At 53.5% G+C, this 21,712-nt stretch overlaps 1 protein-coding gene across 1 annotated transcript in view; it reads right to left on the bottom strand.

Annotated features, from left to right (window-relative positions):
* ASIC2 (acid sensing ion channel subunit 2) overlaps positions 1 to 21,712 on the bottom strand; it is a 295,046-nt gene that overhangs the window by 93,442 nt on the left and 179,892 nt on the right. The window contains exon 3 of the mRNA XM_045299995.1: positions 2,606 to 2,756. Coding sequence (XP_045155930.1) covers positions 2,606 to 2,756 — 151 coding nt within the window. The remainder of the gene's footprint in view (positions 1 to 2,605; positions 2,757 to 21,712) is intronic.

A 21,712-nucleotide genomic window follows, 5' to 3' on the forward strand; every position in this document is an offset into this window, starting at 1 on the left:
CCCACTGCCGATTTCTTTTATCTTTGAAGTTTACTCCGAGGCATCGACACAGAGTTTCATTTTTAACAACCTCCCACCTGTCTTCCATTTAATTTCCTGGAGAAAACTCTGGCCCTGAAATCCGCATGACTATAGTGTAGGACAGCTTTTTGGAAAATCTATTCCGTGAGCTCTTTCATTGGGGAGGCAGGGGACAGGGGGAGAAAGGGTTGCCATGTTTAAAGACATTCAGCAAATAAACGCGACATGCACGCTTCCTGTCTTGGAGATTCAGGCGGTAACAAATTAAAGAATTCCCGCATTGAATAAATGCACTTCATTCATTTGGCTTGACCAAGCTTTCCCAGTTTTTGAAACCTCCTGTTCTTTAAAGACAGGGGCACCGTTTAGAGCGGCGCACATGCAAGCCAAGGACCGGGGAAGCTAGGAAGAGACATGGCAGGGCTTCACCCTTAGCGCTTTCAGACACGGTGCAGCTGACCCCCAATGTGGGATTCTGGCCCCAGGACGGTGAGACGCCCTGCCTGTGGCAGCCTTAGGAAATGACGCTGTCACCATGGAAGACATCATTAACGTCTGTTCTGGTCTTGGCTGCTGTGTCTCTAGGACTCATTGGATTTCTTATTTCACTCCTTGTTCCACAGGTGATTAATGAAACACATGGTCATGTTTGCAAGGGAGGCCACTCTGAAGGCTAAGACGCCACTTCTTGGATCCAGGCTTCTTTACAGGTTACAAGGCATATAGGGTGGTCACAGGAATGTTCTAGAAAGATAGGCTCTCTCTTGTAGTGATTCCCGAGCTTGGCATGAATACAAACCCTCTTCATTGGTCTGCGTGGGGCAGCGTAAGTAGGGTGTGTTTAGTTGAGAAGCGTGGACACGATCCACAAAGTGTCTCCTCAGCAGGTCGCTGATGGGGCTTTCGAGTGTCCTGGGAGCTGAGGTCAGCTGCCAGAAGGCATTCCTATGAAGCCCCAAGTGATAGCCATCTCACTTTTTACAAGGATTAGCCATAGACAGTGCTGCATTACCCAACACTCACGGTAAGCATGGGGCTCCTTGTGCTTACTTACGAATCTGTTGTGAACAACTTCACTTTATTTTAACCTCATCAAAGCTTCTGAGCTTAGGGCTGGCTGGCATCTGTCTCCCTCCCAGCCTCCAGCCCCACAGCACCTTCCTGTAGAACCAAGGCCCCTTTGCAAATGTCCAGTCTCTGACAGGGACGGAGCACCAGGAATATATGGTAAGCCTGAGCTTACTAATCATGAAACCACATGTAACAGGGCCACTCCCAGTTAGTAAGGAAGCACAAGGAAGACGGTGCTTACTTGACTTATTGGTACTTTTACCCTGACAGTAACTCGCGGCCAATGGCCACGGTCACCTCTCCTATCAGGGTGCTTGCTCAAGGGGGAGGGGATTCTTGGAGGAAGGAGAGTGTGTGGTGATGGAGAGAGAACCGGGGTTTGCAGTGAGAAGCTGGGAAGGCAAGCATAGTGAAGGAAGGTGGACTTCCAGAATGGACCCCAAGGTTTTTGGGGTTGGGAAAGCATGTGGTGAGGGGCTGCGCAGGTTCCCCAGAGGGTCTGAGCTTGGCTGCTTGGTCTCCACCCTCACTTCAGCTTCAAAGTGAGTGAATGGGGGTTTCTCTCTCTGGAGCCTTCTCTCACTAACACCCCTTCTTTGGCCCGAGGCTCAACTGTTGACATTGCCTCCCTAAACTCTTACTCCCTGCACACAGCGTTGATCTGACTTCCCGCTTCCTTTACGTTCATGGTTTCAGCTCACGGACCCATCTTTACCCTTTCCGCCACGTGAGGTTCTACGAGACCCCATTCAAAGACGCCGTTCACCAGGAAGCTCTCCCTCAAGGCCGCAGCTCTGTTCTCGGTGGGAGCTGGACCCTCCACAGCCTTGGGGGGAGCTTGTCACATGGCACCCTAATTTTCTGTCTCTTCCACTAGCCTTGGAGCAAGGATGCGGCCTTTTTCATCTTAATATCTTCACTGAAGGCACAGTTTAAGAGAGTTTAATGCTTAATGAATAGTTTGGTGAATAAACAAGCACATGCATAAATGGATGGCATTGATTTCAGGGGCTGCCCACAAGGGTTCCTCAGGGCTCAGACAAGCATGGCCCTGGGGCCATTCCCTTTGGTTTTCCAACACTGTACAATCCTCCCACCTTCCCCCGGTGTGGGCAGGCACCTGGTTTTCTCTCTGCTGGGTCTTCTCAGCGGGGTGGGGGTATTCAGGATGGTGGGGAGAGGCGAGGGCTGGGCCATCCCTTCCTCTTGCCTGAAATCAAACCGCCCACCTGCCCAAGCCTTATCTTTTCATTTGAACCTTGTCTTTGATCTCCCCCAACACCACCCCTCCCCGCTTTGCCTTTCCTTTGCACAGCCCCGTCACCTGCCCCTTACCCAGATTCATCGTGTGATAGATGTTTGCCATTGACCTGCATGTCACCCACCCTTGATGGGAAAGCGGGTCATCTTTGCGTGGGCCAAGGCAGCGCCCCCTGCGTCAAACCAGCCTTTCAGAATCAGTCCTACCCCACCGCCCCGGGCCCAGCATCCCTGCTCCCTGTGCGCAGCTCACCTGTCTCTCCCCAGATGGGCAGGTACTCATCTTGCTGAATGTCCAGCATGATCTCCAGCCCGTTGCCTGTCCCCCCCTTGACCGTGGTAAGCAGAGGTTTGCCATCCTCGCCTGAGTTAAACATGTAACACTTCCCATATTTTGTAAACACCTGAAGGAGAGAAGAGAGAGAGAGAGAAGCACATGGGTGACTTCAGACTGGGCTCCCGTGATGGCGAATCCCTACAACATGCCACAACCAACGCCCCCTCCTGGGGACCAGGGATTCCGCACCCTGGCCGATGCCCCACGTATGCCCAGCGGGATTCTGGCATCAGTGGAAGGATATGGCTGCCCTCTGCGGTTTGATATGATGGGGTCTGGTTGTTTCTCTGTGCACGGGATGGTCCCATTCAACGTTGAGCCTCCAACACACACTTGGGGCCCGACTTCACTCCCAAGGTCTGATGGGGTCTCATCAACGCACCTTCAAGGTCTCCCCCAGACCCCCTAACACTCACCACGTCCCTGTTGTCAGATGTCTCTCCTGCTCTCTCTGATCACCACGCTCCTCCCTTCAGCCTCCACTCTCATCTTGGGAAGAACACTGCCACCTGCCATGGGCACCCCAGCCAGGGCCCTGAGCATCACGAAGGACGCTCATTATTGAGCCAGCAAAGCCTGTCAGGACCATCTCTGCTCCTGCCTTGAACGGGGCCCTTCTCCACTACAGGGTCTTCATTTAGGACCCCGTCGTCTCTTGCCTGGGTTGCTGTCTTTCCCCCACCGGACTCCCTGGTCCCAGGCAACCGTCTCCAGCCCGTTCTCTAGAGCAAAGGGCGGTTCACGCTTTCTGAAACACATAGCAGAGCGTGTCAGCCCTGTAGGCCAGTGCCACCCGGGCCTCCGTCCCCTGCAGGCGCTAATGAAACAGCTTCCATTGGCAGCTCCGAGATGCCAGCTTCTTCTGCCATCTCTCCTACTGCTTCCTACCAGCACACAGGAGTCCCCCAGAAGAGAAGCACCAGGGGTCGGGGACTGTGCCCGCGTGTCCACGGAGGTAGCTAAGGGAGGTTGCTGACGCCGGGGGAGGCTCCCGAAGTCCACGTATTTGTGACACGAATGAAGGAGGGAGTGCCGCACGTGGATGTGCCCTGCCGGTCCACAAGCTGGTGGCTTTGTACCACCGAGTCTGCCGCCTGAACCTTCTTACTGCCTGGCACACAGTAGGAGCATCTGACACTTTTTCTAGATCAAAGTAGGGGTACTAAGATGCAAGGTCGGTTCGAGCGAGGAATGCAGAGACCTCTGTCCAAGTTGTGGCGTTGTCACTTCCCAATTGTGTGCCTCCTGTGACCCAAATGAGCCCCCGAATCCCCTGTTTCTCCATCGGCTAGACGGGCCTTCTAGTCCTTGCCCCAGCTGTCTCTCAAGGTTACCGAGAAGACGGAAGAGGGGAACTCGGGCAGAAGGGCTTTGAGCGCAGTAGAAGCTTTACACAAACGCTGTGGACTATGATGATCACGTAACTGTTTGAGAACCTCAAACTGAAGCCAAACCACATCTGGCAACATTGCTGGAATTGAGTCAGGTCAACTAGACTGGGTCCTCACAACCGCAGAGGCTTTGGGCCTGCGGCTCGGAGGGTGCAGTGGGGTGTTCAGGCTTCCCCGTCAGCGCCAAGCCAGGGCAAGAGCAGTGGCTGCCCCTTTGGGGCAGACCTCAATGGCTGACTGACAGGAGAGGAGAGGGCCCTGATTCACTTGCTCGCCTGGCCCCAGGCTAGATGTGTCCGTAGCCAAGGACTCTCATTTAAGTGTGCAAATGTGGTTGTGGCATGGCTGCCCTCGTTAGTCAGACGAGGGCACCAAGGCCCACAGAGGTGAAGTGGCAGTGGGTCTGTTTGGTTTGATAGGTTCCCTAAAGGATCCCAGGTGGCACCGTGGGTTCGACATCAGGCTGCTAACCATGAGGTTGGCAGTTCAAATCCACCAGCTGCTCTGGGGGGGGGGGGCAGGAGGTGGGAGGTGAGGCTGTCTGCTTTGCCATCTCTGAAACCTCTAGGGCAGTGGTTCTTAACCTTCCTAATGTCGCGATCCTTTCATACAGCTCCTCATGTGGCGGTGACCCCCAACCATAACATTATTTTCGTGGCTACTTCATCACTGTCATTTTGCTACTGCTATGAATCGGGGCGACCCCTGTGATAGGGTAGTTCGACCCCCCCAGGAGTCACGACCCTCAGGGTGAGAACTGCTGGTGTACACACTTGGCCCTGGGGAGCCGCTCTCAGGAGACCACTGGCCTGAACATGTAAGAGCAGGCATGGCTATGTGTGCACCCCGGGGGTGGCTTCCTGGGTGGTTTTTAGTTGCTACTGAGTTCATTCTGACTCATGAGGACCCTCTAGGGGTTTCAAGGCTGTGACCTTTCAGAGGCAGCTCTGTCTTCTGGGAGCACCTCTGGGTCGGGGTCAAACGATTCATCTTTTGGCTAGTTGTCTGTGCCACCCGGGAACTCCCTGTATTGGACCAAACCCACTGCTATCAAGTCAATTCCAGCTCACAGAGACCCGACAGGGCAGAGCGGGACTTCTCCATACGGTGCCGGAGACTAAGTCTTCACAGAGTAGACAGCCTCATCTTTTCCCCTCAGAGCAGCTGGGGGGTTTGAACTGCCAACCTTGTGGTTAGCAGCCCAATGCCTCACCCACAGTGCCACCAAGTCTCCTTGTAAACACTCTATTGCCTGTGTCCTGACTGGTCTGTAATGATCGCTTTCCTATCTATAATGATGAGACTTGTCATCAAAATAAATTCCAGTGTCGCTAGGGCCAGATAACCACAAACCCAAACGTCTCCCCCTAACTCTTCCTTTTCTTCGGGCCCATGAACTTTGGGAGATGGTGTTCAGGTTAGCATGTGATCTCAAGTCAGCCAGGATCCCAGACCTGCCACAAACAGGTCCCACGGCTCTGCTGAAGGTCTGACTGCTCTGAGTTTCCCAGTGTGCTAGTTATGTAATCGTTTGTCAATTTGAGAGATTATGCATGAAGGGGTGGAGTCTAGTCTATCCATCAGGTCATAGCCAATGAGGCCTCTGTGTGGGCATGGCCTACTCCTGGGAATTCTGGGAACTCCAGAAATTCCTTCCTGGAGGCGGGAGAGTCTCTCTCTGTTCACTTTCTGGGAGACATTGCAGCTGACAAGACACGAGGAACTACGCTAGTGCCCTAAGCTGGAGAAGCCACATGAACCTACCCTGATGCAACCAGACTTCTGAAGCCGGAGAAGCCACATAGAGACTTCTTCCAGCACTGAGATGCTTACAGTGCCACAGGATCCAAAGACACTCTACCCACTGGCCTGTGATCTTCCTGCATTCGGCATCATTGCACGTGTTTTGTGTGTCTGAAGAGGACTTTACAGATTGGTATCAGACATATGGGCTAATATCGGACTTATGAACTTGATCTGGGCTGGGATGTTTTGTTAATGTACAATTACCCTTTATATAAATCTCTCTCTTATCCACCTATGAATTTCTATAGGATTTGTCTCTAGTCTACCCAGACTAACACACTGAGGATAGTGACAAGGTGTGAGATGGGAAAGGGGTCGAAGAGCTCATCTTGCCTACTCACCTCTGCAGAGAGAGAGAGAGAGAGACAGAGAGACAGAGAGACCTGGGAAAGGGAAGGCGACCCTGTCAAGATAGGTGAAGAGTTCAATGGGCTCACTGACTCTTAGGTCAGCCTGTCCTTCCTCTGGGCCAGCCTTCCTCACTTTCCCTGTTTGCAAGCTGGCAGAGGCTCTCGGAATGGCTCTAAACTTGGATTGACTGATGCCAAAGCCTCATGAATCAGAGTCAAGGAGGGAGCAGGGCAAGTCCTCACAGTGGGAGCAGCTCGGAGACCCTCTCTCTGGCCTTGACTGCTCCTTTGCCAGGCTGCGATCATTCATCCTACGTGTCAACCTGCCTGGGTTGGTTGATCACCAGCCGTGTTTGAAAGGCATAGGGACTGGTTTTGCTGAGTGAACAAATGAATGGGCTCCAGCGCTGCTGGCCTCGCATGCTTTGGCCCATTCTAGGAGGCAACCCCACAGTTTGTTTCTAAGCCCCACCCACAGGGTGCGTGTGCTGAGCAGCCTTGGCCAGTTGTGGCCGGAGCCTCCTGGGCATCTCGTCCAGCTCCCCTTGCCCCGCTTCTGCCCCCGTGTCTTTCCCAGCACGTCTGCTCGCTTCTCCATGACGGCACCAGAGGATTCAATCCTTTCAGGAACTCGCAGGACTGGGGACAGTTTTCCCTTGCAGGGGCTCAGAGAAAGCAACGCTTGCTGCTGGCCTTCCTGCCTGGGCTGCTGGGCCCCCTGTGGCCGCCTGGCTCCTCTGCGAGGGCAGCTGTCCTCTCTGCTCAGCATCAAACGCCTGAGAGCTATTTACACACCACGCCGTTTCGCTGCAACCCTGGGACAAGCAGCAGCGTTGCTTCTCATTCTGGGGCATAAGGACGTGCACGTGCGTCGCTCGCTTCAAATGCACGCCTTATCGCCCAGCCAGAAAATACAATTTATTTAAGTCCAGACGGTCAGGCCGCGCTGGCTGCTGCTTCTTCAGAGCTGCCGTTCTCTCTGGCATTTGTGGGCCTGCCTGCAAAGCGCTGACAGCCTCGCTGTGGACGGGAGGGAGCAGCGCGGGATCTGTGGCCTTGTGAAGAGCCTAGGATTGTTCTGAGTTGGTTGGCTCATACGAATTGAAGGGGCACCTTTCAAACCCGATCTCTATGGGAGATCTCTCCTGAGATTTAAGAATGGGACCCAGGGCCCTGATAAGGAGACTTAGTGGTGCAGCAGCAAACCGAAAGATGGGCTGTCTGCAGAGAAAGACTCAGGCACTGTGCTTCTGTAGAAATTGCAGTCAAGAGAATGCCCCGGGGCGAAGCCCATGGGGCTCTGCTGCCAGGATGGATGACCATATCTGACAGCAGCACCCCGGCTGCCGACTGCTAGCACGAGCATGCTGCCACCACACTTAGAGACCGCAGACAACCGCAACCTCATAAAGAACCCCCATGAAGGGGCACAGAGGAAACGAGCAATTCCGGAGCCCCTACTCCACGTCTGGGATGGGCTGTAAAGCTAAAGGTGAGAGGTACGCACTCACCCAGTGACTCTTACAGGCAAACACAACAACGCTTCCACGGCACCACCGGGAACTGCCAAATGCTGGGAGTTGACTCGTGGCAGCTCACAGCAACTACAACAGGTACACACAGAATCCCCGTGGCACTGCCAATGGAAAGGTCCCTGGTTCAAAGTCACTCAAAGGTGCATGGCAGAAAGGCCTGGCTACTTCCCTCTCCTGAAAAGGGCCACTGAGCACAGTTCTACTGTAACACACACAGGGCTGCCATGAGTCGCAGCCAACTCAGCAGCCAGCCTGGTTTTGGCAACTTGTTTCTCACTGTGAGCCTGTCCACCTGATGGGAGATGTCTTGGTGGACTCCCCGTTTCAAAGCGGATGAAGTGGAGGCTGCTGAGGCTGACAGAGCACAGAAGTGAGAGCTTATTTGCTATCAAGGAAGTTAAAAGGCAGGAACAATGGACTTTCGAGAGGGACAGGAAGGGATCCACGTAGCTTAGAACTCATCAAGTCACTGGGCCTGAACAAGGCATCCATCATCCTGAATTCCAGACTACTCACCTGGAAAGCAGACATGGAAATCAGATAACGGGTAGTTGTAAGGACAGACTCTGAGACTCTAAGTGGATTTGTTAGGGGGATTACACAACAGCCATCTTTATTACCAGTTAATCCATATCAGAGGGTTAGGGCTGTGGTTCTCCTCCCCAGAAGAGAGGCATGCTATTTGAGTCACAGAAAGGGAAGAGATCGACAAGAGTGGTCGGCTTGCGGTTTCTGTCCCCTCCGCCCATGTCTACACGATACCAAGGTCAACTTAAAGTAGTTTGTTGGGAATAAAACAAGCAAAAAGTTAAGGCTGTTCACCTAGCAGATTACTGGGGCCACGGAGGTCTGGGGGCCGTAGGAGTCCCTGGGTTAAACAAAGAAGCACCAAGTACTAACCCAAACATTGGTGGCTTGAACCCACCCAGTCATCCTGGATAACAGGCTTGGTGACCTGCTTCCCAAAGACGACAGCCTTGCAAATCCTCTCAGAAGAGCAGCTGTCCTCTGCGTGCACAGGGCCACCACGAGCCAGAATCGACTACACAGCGGCCAGTGACAATGGAGATTTGTAGAAACCAGAGAAAGTCTACTTGCTTGCCTACATCTCACTTTGAAAATCGGCATTTGGATCCCAACAACCGAATTGTCAGCACGTCTTACGCATCGTGGAAGATGGCAAGTGGCCACGGGGAGGGGAGGGGCCTCTTTGACCCCCCAGAAGCTCTTGCCATCAAGTCACGACATGGCTCTCTGTGCACCTTCCAGGGCCAACCGCTCGGTATCTGCCATCATTCTTTTCAACAAGCCCTGTGAGGCAGGTGTCATCACTGATTGGACAATCATGATAGACGAAGAAAACATCAAAGTTGTCGAGGATTTCACTTAGCTTGGCTCCACAATCAATGCTCCTAGAAGCAGCAGTCAAGAAACTAAAGGGTGTGGTGCATGGGGCAAATCTGCTGCATAAGACCTCTTTACAGTGTGCATAAGCAAAGTCACATTGAAGACTACGGTGTGCCTGACCCACGCCGTGGTCTTTTCAGTTGCCTCATATTCATGTGGATGACAGGCAATGACTAGCATGAAGGGAAGAAGGATTGATCTTTGAGTTCAAGAATATTGAATAGACCACGGGCTGACAAAAGAATGAACAACTGTGCAAATCTCTCTCGGAAGAAGTACAGCCAGAATGCTCCTTAGAAGCAAGGATAGAAAAACTTCATCTCAAAGCAGGGAACCAATAGAGAGGTCCGAGGAGCCAGCCCCAATCCCAACTATGTGGACAGCCCTCCCCCATCCTCCTAGAAGAATTTATTTCAGAAGACAGCACTGAAGCTACAGCTCAGGGAGAGGGACATGTCTGATTAGAGCACACGGGAGCAAATGAAGGCGGAGGAAGAGAGAGTGGAGCACATCTTGGCTCACCAAGCCTTGAAGATGATATCCCCGCTCAGAGCAGCCAATGCACAGAGAGGACCATAGGGCCGGCCCCACTATGAGACATGACATCCCTCACTGACCCATAGAACTACAGGGGACAACACTGGAGACACAGTGTGGGAACTGTGCCCAATCTGACCCCACAACACCAAGGCAAAACACTAAGGGCGTGCAACAGAACAGCAAGGGGAGCAGAGCAAGGAAGCCCTGAGGAAATACCAAAAATAGATCTTGGGGCCAGGGCGTGGCACCTCATCACACTCGACCCGAAGACACTCCTAAAGGTCAACAAACAGACCTTGAACTATTTACAGGCTTTTCTTTTTTTGTTTTGTTATTGTGTTTTTTGTTGTTGTTGTTGTTATTTTGTTTTCTTTTGTTGCTTTGTTTTGTTCTGTCTTGTTTTTGTGCATATTATTATCTCTGCAGGTCTATCTAGGTAAGACAGGCGGGATAAACAATCTGGAAGAGAAAACAATGGGACCAATGTTTCAGGGTGGGGGGGACATGGGAGAGGGGAAGGCAGGGGAAAAGAACTGGGTGTTAACAAACCTAGGGACAAGGGAACAACAAGCAATCCAAAATTGATGGCAAGGAGGGTGTAGGAGGCCTGGTAGGGCTTGCTCAAGGGCAATGTAACGGAGAGGAATTACTGAAACCCAAATTAAAGCTGAACATGATAGTGGAACAAGAGGAAAGTAAAAGGAAACAGAGGAAGGAACTAGGAGGCAAAGATCATTTATAGAGGTCTAAATACAGTCATGTATGTATGTAAATATATTTATATATGATGATGGGGAAATAGATCTATGTGCATATATTTATAGATCTAGTATTAAGGTAGCAGATGGACACTGGGCCTCTACTCAAGTACTCCCTCAATGCCAGAACACTTTTCTCTATTAAACTGGCATTTCACGATGCTCACCTTCCTCACATGGTCGCTGAAGACAAAGCGGGTGCAGAAGCAAATGTGGTGAAGAAAGCTGATGGTGCCCGGCTATCAAAAGATATAGCATCTGGGGTCTTAAAGGCTTGAAGATAACCAAGTGGCCATCTAGCTCAGAAGCAACAAAGCCCACATGAAATAAGCACACCAGCCTGTGTGAACACAAGGTGTGGATGGGATCAGGTATCAGGCATCAAAGAACAAAAAATCTATCATTGTGAGTGAGGGAGAGTGCGGCAGAGTGGAGACCCAAAGTGCATTTGTAGACAACTGAACATCCCCTTACAGAAGGGTCATGGGGAGGAGACGAGGCAATCAGGGTACAGTATAGCAATGATGAAACATACAACTTTCCTCTAGTTCTTGAATGTTTTCTCCCCCCCCTCCCTACTATCATGATCCCAATTCTACCTTACAAATCTGGCTAGACCAGAGGATGTACACTGGTACAGATAAGAACTGGAAACACAGGGAATCTAGGACAGATAATCCCATCAGGACCAGTGGTGTGAGTGGCAATACCGGGAGGGTGGAGGGAAGGTAGTAGGGTAGAAAGGGGGAACCAATCACAAGGATCTACATATAACCCCCTCCCTGGGCGATGAACAACAGAAAAGTTGGTGAAGGGAGATGTCAGACAGTCAGATATCAGCCATGATAAAATAATAATAATTTATAAATTATCAAAGGTTTGTGAGGGTGGGTGGAGGAGGGAGGGGCAAAACGAGCTGATACCAAGGGCTCAAGTAGAAAGCAAATGTTTTGAGAATGATGATGGCAACAAACGTACAAATGTGCTTGACACAGTGGATGGATGGATGGATTGTGATAAGAGTTGTACGAGCCCCCAATAAAATGATTTAAAAAAAGGAAAGACTTCATCTCATACACATTGGACACGCTCTCAGGAGGGACCAGTCCGTGGAGAAAGGTGTCAATCACACTGGGGAGGCAGAGGGTCATTGAAAAAGAGGAAGATCCTCAGGGTGAGGGACACACACCGGAGCAGCCGCAGCGGGTTTTCAAGCATGGGAGACACTGTGAGGATGGCACAGGACCAGGTCGAGTTTTGCTCTGTAGCACACAGGTCACTATGAATTGGAACCTACTCAATTGGAACCCCAAACAACAATGACAACATTGTACATGTAAGGAAACTGAGGTCCAGAGAGGCTGAGCCAGATGGTAATCCATCTCTGCCTAATGCCGAAGCTTGGGATCTTGGGTGCCTGTCCTCCCAAGACTGCTGCTCACACTCACCTCCCTCTCCCCACCTGGCATGAAGGCTCTCCCATCTGGTCGTTGGGGTAAGGGAACAGGGCAGCTCTGAGTTAGAGGTCTCCTGGAACATGCCAGACGTTTGTGTCCTCAAACTTCTCATTCTGCATTTGGAGAGGCTGAGGCACAGAGAGGTGCAGGGACTGGCCCCAGGTCACACAGCCAATTGGTGGCAAAGTTGGGGTCTGACCCAGGCTCGGAAACTCTGTCCTGAGCTCTTTCCTCTGTCCATGCTGAAGAGAATGACTAGGACCTCTTCCAGAGGCAACACGGCAGGAATAAGAGTACGAGGAGCAACCGCTGCCAGTGTAGGTAAGGAGCTCGGGTGATGGAGGGGCCACTCATTGGCCTTCTACCACAAGGTTGGTGGTTCAAACCACCAGTTGCTCTATGGGAGAAAAATGAGGCTTTCTGTTCCCATGGAGACTGACCACCTCCGAAACCCACGTGGGCAGTTCTAGTCTGTCCTACAGGACTCACTGTGGGCTGGACTGGGCTCCAAGGAAGTGAGCGTTTGTTCCGGTTTTAAGTGAGCCGCCCAGGCCCAGGTGCCAGCATCCATACTTAGCCCCACCCTGCTGGGGCACCCTGCCCTACAGGGTTTGGGAAATGCCAAGCGGAACCCTGGTGGAGAAAGGTTAAAAATGGCTGATCTCCTTAAAGACATGGTTTTCTGATCCAATCAACAGTGCAAGCAGCATTTCTACACCATGTGCCCGCTTAAGAAAATACATTATGGATAAGCCCCCTTAAGGACTGTCAAACATCCACTTAGCAGCCCACCACCGGGCCGGCAAGCGTCAAGGCTCCTAACCCCTCATTAATCCTGACCTTTAGGGCTTTTCTGAGGCGGCGGTGTTGCTGTCTCCCCTTGCTTATGACGCCGGAAAGAAATGAAATTGGCCTGCTCCAAATGCCTTGAAAATTCAGCCTGCCTGCCTTTCCCCGCCCCCACCCCCTCTCTGCAAGTCCTGAATTGGTCCAGCTTTCCCCTCGACGAGTTATGGAAATTTCTCATTAGGCTGTTTTGAAAATAACCCGCACGTGAAAGCCAGCTATTGGGTTGGCCTTGCTTGCCTCTCCCCAGCTCCTCCCGCACCTGGCGCACCACTGGCAGGTGAGAACGTGTGCCAGGCACGGGCCCCGGCCTGCAGGCCAGAAAGCGGAGCTGCCTTTGGGGTTCTGGTGCCGCAATGAGTGGACCCGAAAGGTCACTATAGCCCTCGGGGGTCTGCGGGCTCGGGGCTGCTGTCAGGAGTGAGCCCCTTGGAAGGAGTTCCTGAGCCGGGGCTGGACTCCAGGAGCCCTGGGATGGGGCAAGCAGTCACCGCGCTCGGCTGCTAATGGAAAAGGTTTGTGCTTCAAGTCCGTCTAGATCAGCGGTTCTCCACCCTCCTCATGCCGCAGCCCTTGAATACAGCTCCTCATGTTGTGGTGACACCCCAGCCTTAAAATGATTCTCACTGCTACTTCCTCACTGTCATTTTGCTGCTGCGATGAGCCGTCGTGTCAATATCTGATAGGCAGGATGTATTGTCAGTGTTACAAATTGAACACCATGAAAGCATAGTGATGGTTCACAAAAACGATATGTCATTATAGATTGTGAAATATTTATTTCTAATGACAAATCAATGACATTTTGTCTGGAAGCATGGTGTGGCATGGGTAACAGTCTTTACTCTGGGTACTCGTAGGTGGACGTATCTGCGTGTGGGCAGACCCGCCTGGAGACGGCTAGAGGAGCGGTGTCTCGGGTCCTAAGACCAAGGAAACGTGTGTTTTCTGATGGTCGTAAGTGACCCCTGTGATAGGGTCGTTTGACTCCCAAAGGGGTCGAGACCCACAGGTTGAGAACCACTGATCTAGAGGCACCTCGGAAGAAAGGCCTGGTGATCTGTTTCTGAGAAAGCAGCCTTTGATGAACCCCACAGAGCACAGTTCTACTCTGATAGGCACGGGCTGCCATGAGTCAGAACCAACTTGATGGCCCCTGGGTTTTGATTTTCCTTTTACACTGTATCCCAGGCGCTACTGCATAGCTGTGATGCACTTTGCCCCCCAAATGAGAAGGCACTGTCAACAAATATCCACAAAAGCACCTCCACGTGGAGACACAGGCCCTGGGGCGGGGGGAGGAGATGAGGAGCTCTTGGCCCCTCTACAACGGGCTGTCCTTCCTTCCCCACCAGGTTGTGGTCGCCCACCCTGTCCTGGTGGGTGCTTGCTCAAGGAGGGAGAATGAATCCCCCGTGGGCATTTACCGTGTGCGTGGCGCACTGCATGGGCTCATTCGGGCCCCAGCTAGCCTTCAAACTGTGCCAAACCTCTCACCAGGGGTCCCATTCTCCCCAATTTACAGATGGGGACACCGAGGCTCTGAGCGGCTGAACAGCAGGCAGTGCGTCAGCTAGCTATGGTTTGCCTGTTCTGTTCCTTTACCTGTCTGGTTTGTTAAAAGAATGCTTAGGGAATTTGCATGCCTCCCCACCTCCGGACATTTCCCGTGCTGGCTTCCCTCTGTGTGTCCCTGGGAGTCTGTGCTGCTGCGGCCGGGTCTTTCCTGCAGGGCTCCCCCCAGTCTGCGGGGTGGGGAGACTCGGGAGCAGTGCAGAACGTGGAACGACTACAAATCTGCCTGTCAGCTGGGAAAACAGCACCCATGGGAGTTGGGGTTGGAGTGGTAGTGGGCTACCCTCGATTTTCTTCTCCCAGTCAAACAGATTTTGAGCAAATGCTCTCTGGGAGGGCCATGCCCAGAGTCAGCGGGGGCCGTGGGAGAACTCTCCTTCCCCTGGGATGCTGTGGGGACGGCCAGATCTCTGCTGATGGTCCCCATGCCCTCCAGAGAGACTCCTCTGAGCAGCCCCACCCGGGCCTGACTTGGGTTATAAAGTGGGAAGTGGGATCCCAGAGCCTTTCAAGGTAGACAGCAGCTTGGCTGGTGCGGACAGGGGGCAGCGGGAGTGGGGTTTAAAGGGCATTTCCGAGGGCAGCCTGTGAGAGGTTGGTTCCTCTTGCTTCTGAGGGCCCTTACTGAGTGTCTCTTGTAGGGAGGAGTTTGTGTGTGTGGGGTGTGGGTGGGTTTGCCAATCTCTTCTCTGGATTCCCAGCACTTGGCCCCTACCTGGCACACCCATTCCTGCCCAGTCGGTCTGACTCACAGTGACCCCGTGAGCTGCAGGCTGACTCCCTGGGGTTTCTGGGCCGGAATCTTCACCGAAGCAGTTTTCAGACCTTTCTCTCATGGCTCCACTGGGTGGGTTTGAATCACCAGCCCCTTGGTTAGTTATTAAGCACCATCGGTGGCACCTGGGCCCCCTTTTAAGCCTAGGACCGGGATCCTGGCAGAACTGACTTCCTGTCCGTCCATCTGTCCGATGCTCCCTCCACCACTGACTCCAGGAAGTTGTTTCATCTCTTTGCGCTGTGATCCTCTCATCTTAGAAATGGTGCTAAGCGTAGCACCCCCAGTAGAGTTTCTGAAAAGATTCAAAAGGCCTCGGGCTGGTCCAAAAGCGCTTTGTAGACCAAAGTCTCCCCCACCCAGGTGGGGAACATTTCTGTTTGTGGTTCAGAGCTCCGCCGAATTCTGCAGGGGTGGGAGAGGGTGGGAGTGGTTATTGGGCTGTGGAAATGGAATCTGAGATTTTTGTCCCACCTGGGGCCACATTTGCGGATCATTCATTTGTTTAGTGGACATTTGTAGGACACCTCCTGTGTTCCGCTTGGCATCAGGTTCTGGGGAGACAGAGGCGAACCAATCCTTTAGGAATCAATGGAGGCAGGGCAGCGTTGGAAGCCGTTCCTGTGTGCAGGGGTGGGAGCTGCCTAGTGGAGGCGGTGGGGGTGGCTGGGGCCGAGTTTCCTTTGGGGACAGTTGTCACACCGGTGCTGTGTCTTAGGCTGAGACAGATCCCCAGGCTGGCTCCCAAGCCACACTGACAATCTTGCTGAGCTTGTCTCTCCGTTCTCATCTACTTCTGGAATTTCGCATGCCCAGGGACCTCGCCGCCAACCCTGGACTCCACAAAGAGGCCGTCAAGCCTTGGAGTCAGATGACCCTGGCTGAACACCTACTATGTGCCGGGCTCTGCGCACACTAAGTGATGGAGTTTGTTGCTGTCAGTTGCTGCCAAAGTGGGCTCCAAATCATGGACAACTTGGACCGTCATGACCCCTAGAGTTCTCACTGGCTGCTTTTTGGAAGTAGACCACCAGGCCTTTCTTCCTAGCCCCTCTTGATCCGGAAGCTACGCCGACACCTCTTCAGGATCACAGTGACAGAGAGACGGTGGTGGCTGTGCTTGAGGTGGCAGTGGGTTGGCCAGGAATGGAACCTGGGTCTCTGGCATGGAACGTGAAAATTCTACCATAGAACCACGACTTCCCTCAGAAACAACAGAGCTTAGACATCAGCTGCTAGTGGCTTCTTCATCTAGAGATGCAGTGACTGGGAGCGGTTGGCATGTATCCTTGTAGGTCAGCATCAGGCTTGCTCTCTGATCTGCTCCCTGCCAGCAAGTCACCAAACCAAGCTTAGGACCAAACAGGACCAAGCCAACTGGGTCTGGTAAGCAGGAGACCATGGCTGGTGGGCCCGTGCTGACTGCCAAGACCACCTCCTTCCTCTTCGCCCCAGGCAGCGTAAGGAGGGGGACCCGGGAGGGGATCTCAGCCTTCAAGGAGGCAGTGTGGCCACTGATTGTTCCCTAAGCCATTGATGTTTTGCCTCCCTGCTGCAACCCCCGCTCCTCAGACCCTGCTGATGGCATTCCTGTTCTCCAGCCTCATCTGAGTCCCCGGCAAACAGACTGGAGGCAGGGATGCTCAAGCGACTGCAGCTCAGACATCCAGTCCCGCCACATTCGGCTGTCCCAGAGCACAGAGCCACGGGTGGGGGTGGGGCCCACATTTCCACGCCCCATGAGATGTGTGATGCTGGGCACCGGGCAGCATTTAGTACAGTTTAACAAACATTCTTATTATTCATAGGAATCCCCGGTAGTGCAAACTGCTACCATGCTTGGTGCTAATCAAAAGGTTGGAGGTTTGAATGCACTCAGAGGCACTTTGAAAGAAAGTCCTGGAAATCCCTGCCCCCTGGAAAATTAGCCACGGAAAACCCAGTGTGTGGTGACTGAATCCTGGCGAGTTTGTTCTCTGCCTGAGTGACCAGTCCTGAGGGCAGCACCTGCCTCATTCCGCACCGGCCGCGCCTCTCCCTGCCCTTGTGCAGGCGTGGGATGGGGAGGAGGGAGGAAGGGATCGGAAGTGAGCTCCATCACATTCCTGGTCTGTCTCACTTATTTTACAGGGCTGCATGGAAATCTATGCATCGATGAGAACCAAATGATTGTTTACGATGTTTACAGAGGAAAAGCAGATGTTCCAGTGGAGGCCAGGACCCAACACATCCCCGAGGCAGGCGGAGTCTAAACGCTGATCAAGAAAAGATCGGTTAGGCAACTGCTCACACGCCATCCTCCCCACTCCCGTAGTCCCCCATAAAGCACATGTCAGCATCTCACGGGACTTCTCGGGGCCCAGTGTGTTTGGGTTCTTGTGGGAGCTTGAAGAACACGCAGGCTGAGTAGCCACGTCTGCACAGGAGTGATCCAAGGTCTCACAGGTCCACACAAGCAGAGGTTTTCTCTGGCTGAGTCAGGTGGCTTCCCTGACATGTGGAGTCAGGACCAGTAGGCAGGCGCCCACCCGCACCACATTGCTCCCTTTCCGAGGTCCACGGGAGGCATCGCCAATCTGTCTCAGTGGTCTCTCCCTCTGGATCTCACAACGGTTTCTTGCCCACCGGGCCGGCGGCCACTGCAAGCCTGTTAGAGCAGGCACGTGAGATGAATTCTATTCTCCACCCTCGTGCCCGAGAATGGTGAGCTCTGCTGGTGGTGACAGTGTTTCTGAACCAGGGGACCACGTCTGAATGCAAGGCAAATGTGGGCAGGCGCCACCTAGCAGTGGGAGGGGCACTCATGGGCGAGCGGGGGCAGGGGCGGTTAACAGAGGCAGAGGTAGGACTTTGCATTCTCCAAAGACACTGCTTTGAGTTGGCCCTTGTACTTGATGGCGAGAAGGTAGGGCTGGGGATCCGATCTGAACCCTGCGGTTGCCCGGCTGTCGGGTGGGCTGGTGTTTGTTCAGCAGCCCGGGCATCCCATTGCCATCTTGTTCAGGGTGACGACTTCCAGCCTGTGTCCATGCCATGGTGACAGTTCTTGGACACAGGAGCTAAGTGCCACAGGGCCTACCATGCTGAGAGCCTCTTACAAGGGACGACAAAGCCTGCTGAGCCCGTCTGCAATCCTTGGGCAGCTCTCGCAGGTCCAGTGTGGTGGTACCGTGTTTCCCCGACAGTGAGACATCCCCTGAAAATAAGACCTACTTACAGTTTTGCCTCTCGCTGAAATATAAGGCATCCCCCCAAATAAAACCTCCCCCAAAATAAGGCATCCCCGATAATAAGGGCCCCCAAAGCTACCATAACTCTGGACTCTGGACCGTAGCGGCAGGTGCCGCCGCGCAGCTCACTGTTGGCCGCAGCGCAGGCGGAGCAGACAGGAAGTGTGAGTAAATGTACCATAGATTATGAGTAAATGTACCATAGATTGTTGTACATGGAAATAATGGTCGTAATAAGAAATTCTTGATACTGTAGGATTTACAGTTTGTCTGGTTATGCTGGTTTGTGATGACAACTACTACTGTACTGCATACAGGTAATAAATTTCCTTTTTTCTTGTTCAACAATACATGTGTACCGTATTCTTCTTCATGGAAAAATAAAATATCCCCTGAAAATAAGACCTAGTGCATCTTTGGGAGCAAAAATTAATGTAAGACACTGTCTTATTTTCAGGGAAACAGAGTAGCTCCTGGGTTTCCAAAGACAGAAAGGATGTGGACACCACCCTTAAGGAGTGCGGAAGCTGTAGCAGGAGAAAATGGGGGGGGGGTGCCTCAGACCCTTGTGGGGGATACAGTAGTGGAAAGGGCTCCACTGACCACGACTGACTATCAACAGAATGCAATGCTTCCAAGTGCACGGGTTACGCCGAGCAAGGTCTGCCGCGGTGTCTCTTTCACAGTTCCTGTTGCCTGCACCTGTGGATAGCGGGGTGCGGTCTCCCCTGCTGTGTTCACACCGGCAGGTCCTCTCTGTGCCTGCATGCCCACTCTGACCTCTTCCTACCCCGCCCAGGCGTCTGCACTCCGGGAGAAGGGCCTGGACTGTGACGAGACAAGTGAGGGCAAAACAAAAGAAAACAAAAACAAAACAACTCTCGTCCACTCGCAGTGACCTTCTAGGGCAGGGCAGAACTGCCCCTGTGAGTTTCTGAGACTGTCACTCTTTCTGGGAGGAGAAAGCCTCCTCATTCTCCCCTGGAACAGCTGGTGGGTTTGAACTGCTGACCTGGGGGTTAGCCGCTCCCTGTGCAAACTGCTTAGAAAGCCTCCTCCTTCTCCCCTGGAACAGTTGGTGGCTTTGAACTGCCGACCTGGGGGTTAGCAGCTCCCTGTGCAAACCACTATGCCAAATGAGGTGCAGAGGGTGCAACATAGAAGAAGGCACAACCACTTCTGAGGGCAGCATTACACTTGTGCTCTAGGGGCCTAGCCTGCCTTGCCCGGCCCGGCCCTGCTGCAGTTGGCGGGGAAGAAGTCGGGAAAGATGGGGAGAGAAGGTCCCGGCAGAGCGTCTCCCACCACCTCGCTAAACGGATGAGGACACCGAGGCTCAGAGAAGGTGAGCCGCCCACCAAGGCCTTGTGGAGGCGTGAACAGCAAAACGTCTGTGTTTTTGGACAGATCCAAGTGTGAATCTCAGGTCTACCAGCCCTGTGCCCTTGAACTGGTGACCCAGGCTCCTCTGACCTTCGGTTGTCTCATCTGACAAATGGGCACAAGAAACGCCCGCCGGGTCCCACTGGGATGAAGTCTAGGCTCTGCTTTCTCATCCACCTCTTGGGACTTGCCCTCTGGCCGCTGGCTGTTGCCGTGGGGAACGAGTGAGCTGGCGGGTGTGCTAAACACCCCCCCCTCCCCCCGTGGGCTCTGCAAAGCGGTTCAGGGGATCAGATGTCACTTCCTTAATAAGGTTTGTGGGGTCTGCAGTCCTGTCAACTGCCTGTTCTTCTGGAGAATGAGGGGGTGAACATTGACTGCTGAGTGCTTGGGGGGCTTCCCGATCCTCTCCAGAGGACTCCCTGAGACAGAGTGCCAGCTCCACATGCAGTACCCCGTCTCCCAGCAGCCTCCCCGTGAGAGAAGCAATGGAAACGCTGATGCCGTGCAGCAAGTCCAGGGCAGAGGCAGGCTCTCAGTCCCAGTCTGCCTGATTAAGAAGCCGGGCTCAGAGCATCCCACTGTGGAGAGACACTGCCAAGGCGACGGAAACCACATGCTAATGTTCTCAGCAATGGAACAAAACCCAAGATTTGCACCTGGGCACGCTCCAACGTGCCTGCATATAAATCAGACCCACGGCAAGCCAGTAGGTGAGCTCTCTCGAGTGCCAATTACTGATGAGCGCTGCAGAGAGATGGACAGAGCCTCCCGGGCGGGCCCCACGGAGGTCCCTGATTAACGCCAACAGGCTTTGCTACGCCCCTGACACAGGTGAAGTGCCTCTGCTCTGGTCCCCAAAGCTAGAGCCTCCAGGGAGGCTGTGTGCAGCTTTCTGCGGCTTTCAGTCTTGTCGAGCGAGGCTCCCTCCCAAAGCTCTCCTGCTGGTTTTCCTCTCACCCCTCCGAGGGTCCTGCCGGTGCTGCAGCCCGGGGCGTTAGGCGAACTGCCACAGGCAGTGGTCCAAACACACCAGCCGCGCTTCGGAAGAGAGATGAGGCTGTCTACACTAGGAGTCGGAATGAGTCGCTATGAATGGGGAAAGATTTTTTTCCCAACTCCCCGTAGCGTCGGCTCTGTGCCAGGGTGGTGCACGCGGCAGCATGCGTTTTGGGTCTCAGGTCCATGTGCCACCGCTTACTAGCTGTGTGCATTTGAGCGAGGCATTCGACCCGGATGAGCCGCAGTTTTCCCATCTGCAAAATGGGAGCGAGTCCTGCCCCACAGCCTTGTGGTGAGGCCCAACGGAGCTCGAGTCTGGCCAGCTGCGCTCATCATGGTGGTAACTATCTACAAAGGGGAGAGGCGCCCACATGAAATAAACCAGAGCCAACAGGGAGAAAGGGACCGGGCTTTTGGGCCTGTCTCAAACCTCTGCTGCCACCAGAGGCTTCTAGATCCAGAGAGAGGTGATTGAGTGGATCAGCACCCCGAAAGGACAGGGCAAAGTTCTAAAAGGACCTTTCCATCATTAGCAATCCAGGGTCCCACGCAATCTTCAGGGGTCCCTTGTGGGACAGTGCACGGTGAGAGTCATCCCCCTCTCTCACCTCTCTCCTCTTTCTCCCGTCTCTCACGACGTGCCTGCTGCGGGACCGCTGATCTGTCAGCATCCCGAGGGCATGGCATCCTGCACGCCGAGCCCCGAGGGCCCCGGCCCACTCAGCGGCAGCCCTGCAGACTGTGACATGCGATGCCACCCCTCACCCACACACAGTAAACCCCGCGAGGACAGGAAGTGCATTGTTGACAATTCTCGCTCTCCAATTCCCGGATGGACATAGTGGCCACCACAGTGGGCTCGGGCACAGGAGCGGTTGTGTGATGGGAAGGACTGGACAGGGTGTCCTTCTGTGGTGGGTAGGGTTGCTCTGGGTCAGAACCGACGCAATGGCAACAACAACAACAAC

The sequence above is a fragment of the Echinops telfairi genome, unplaced genomic scaffold, assembly GCF_000313985.2.
Source record: "Echinops telfairi isolate 266 unplaced genomic scaffold, ASM31398v2 ScPeMD7_7458;HRSCAF=8496, whole genome shotgun sequence".
NCBI classification, from domain to species: domain Eukaryota; kingdom Metazoa; phylum Chordata; class Mammalia; order Afrosoricida; family Tenrecidae; genus Echinops; species Echinops telfairi.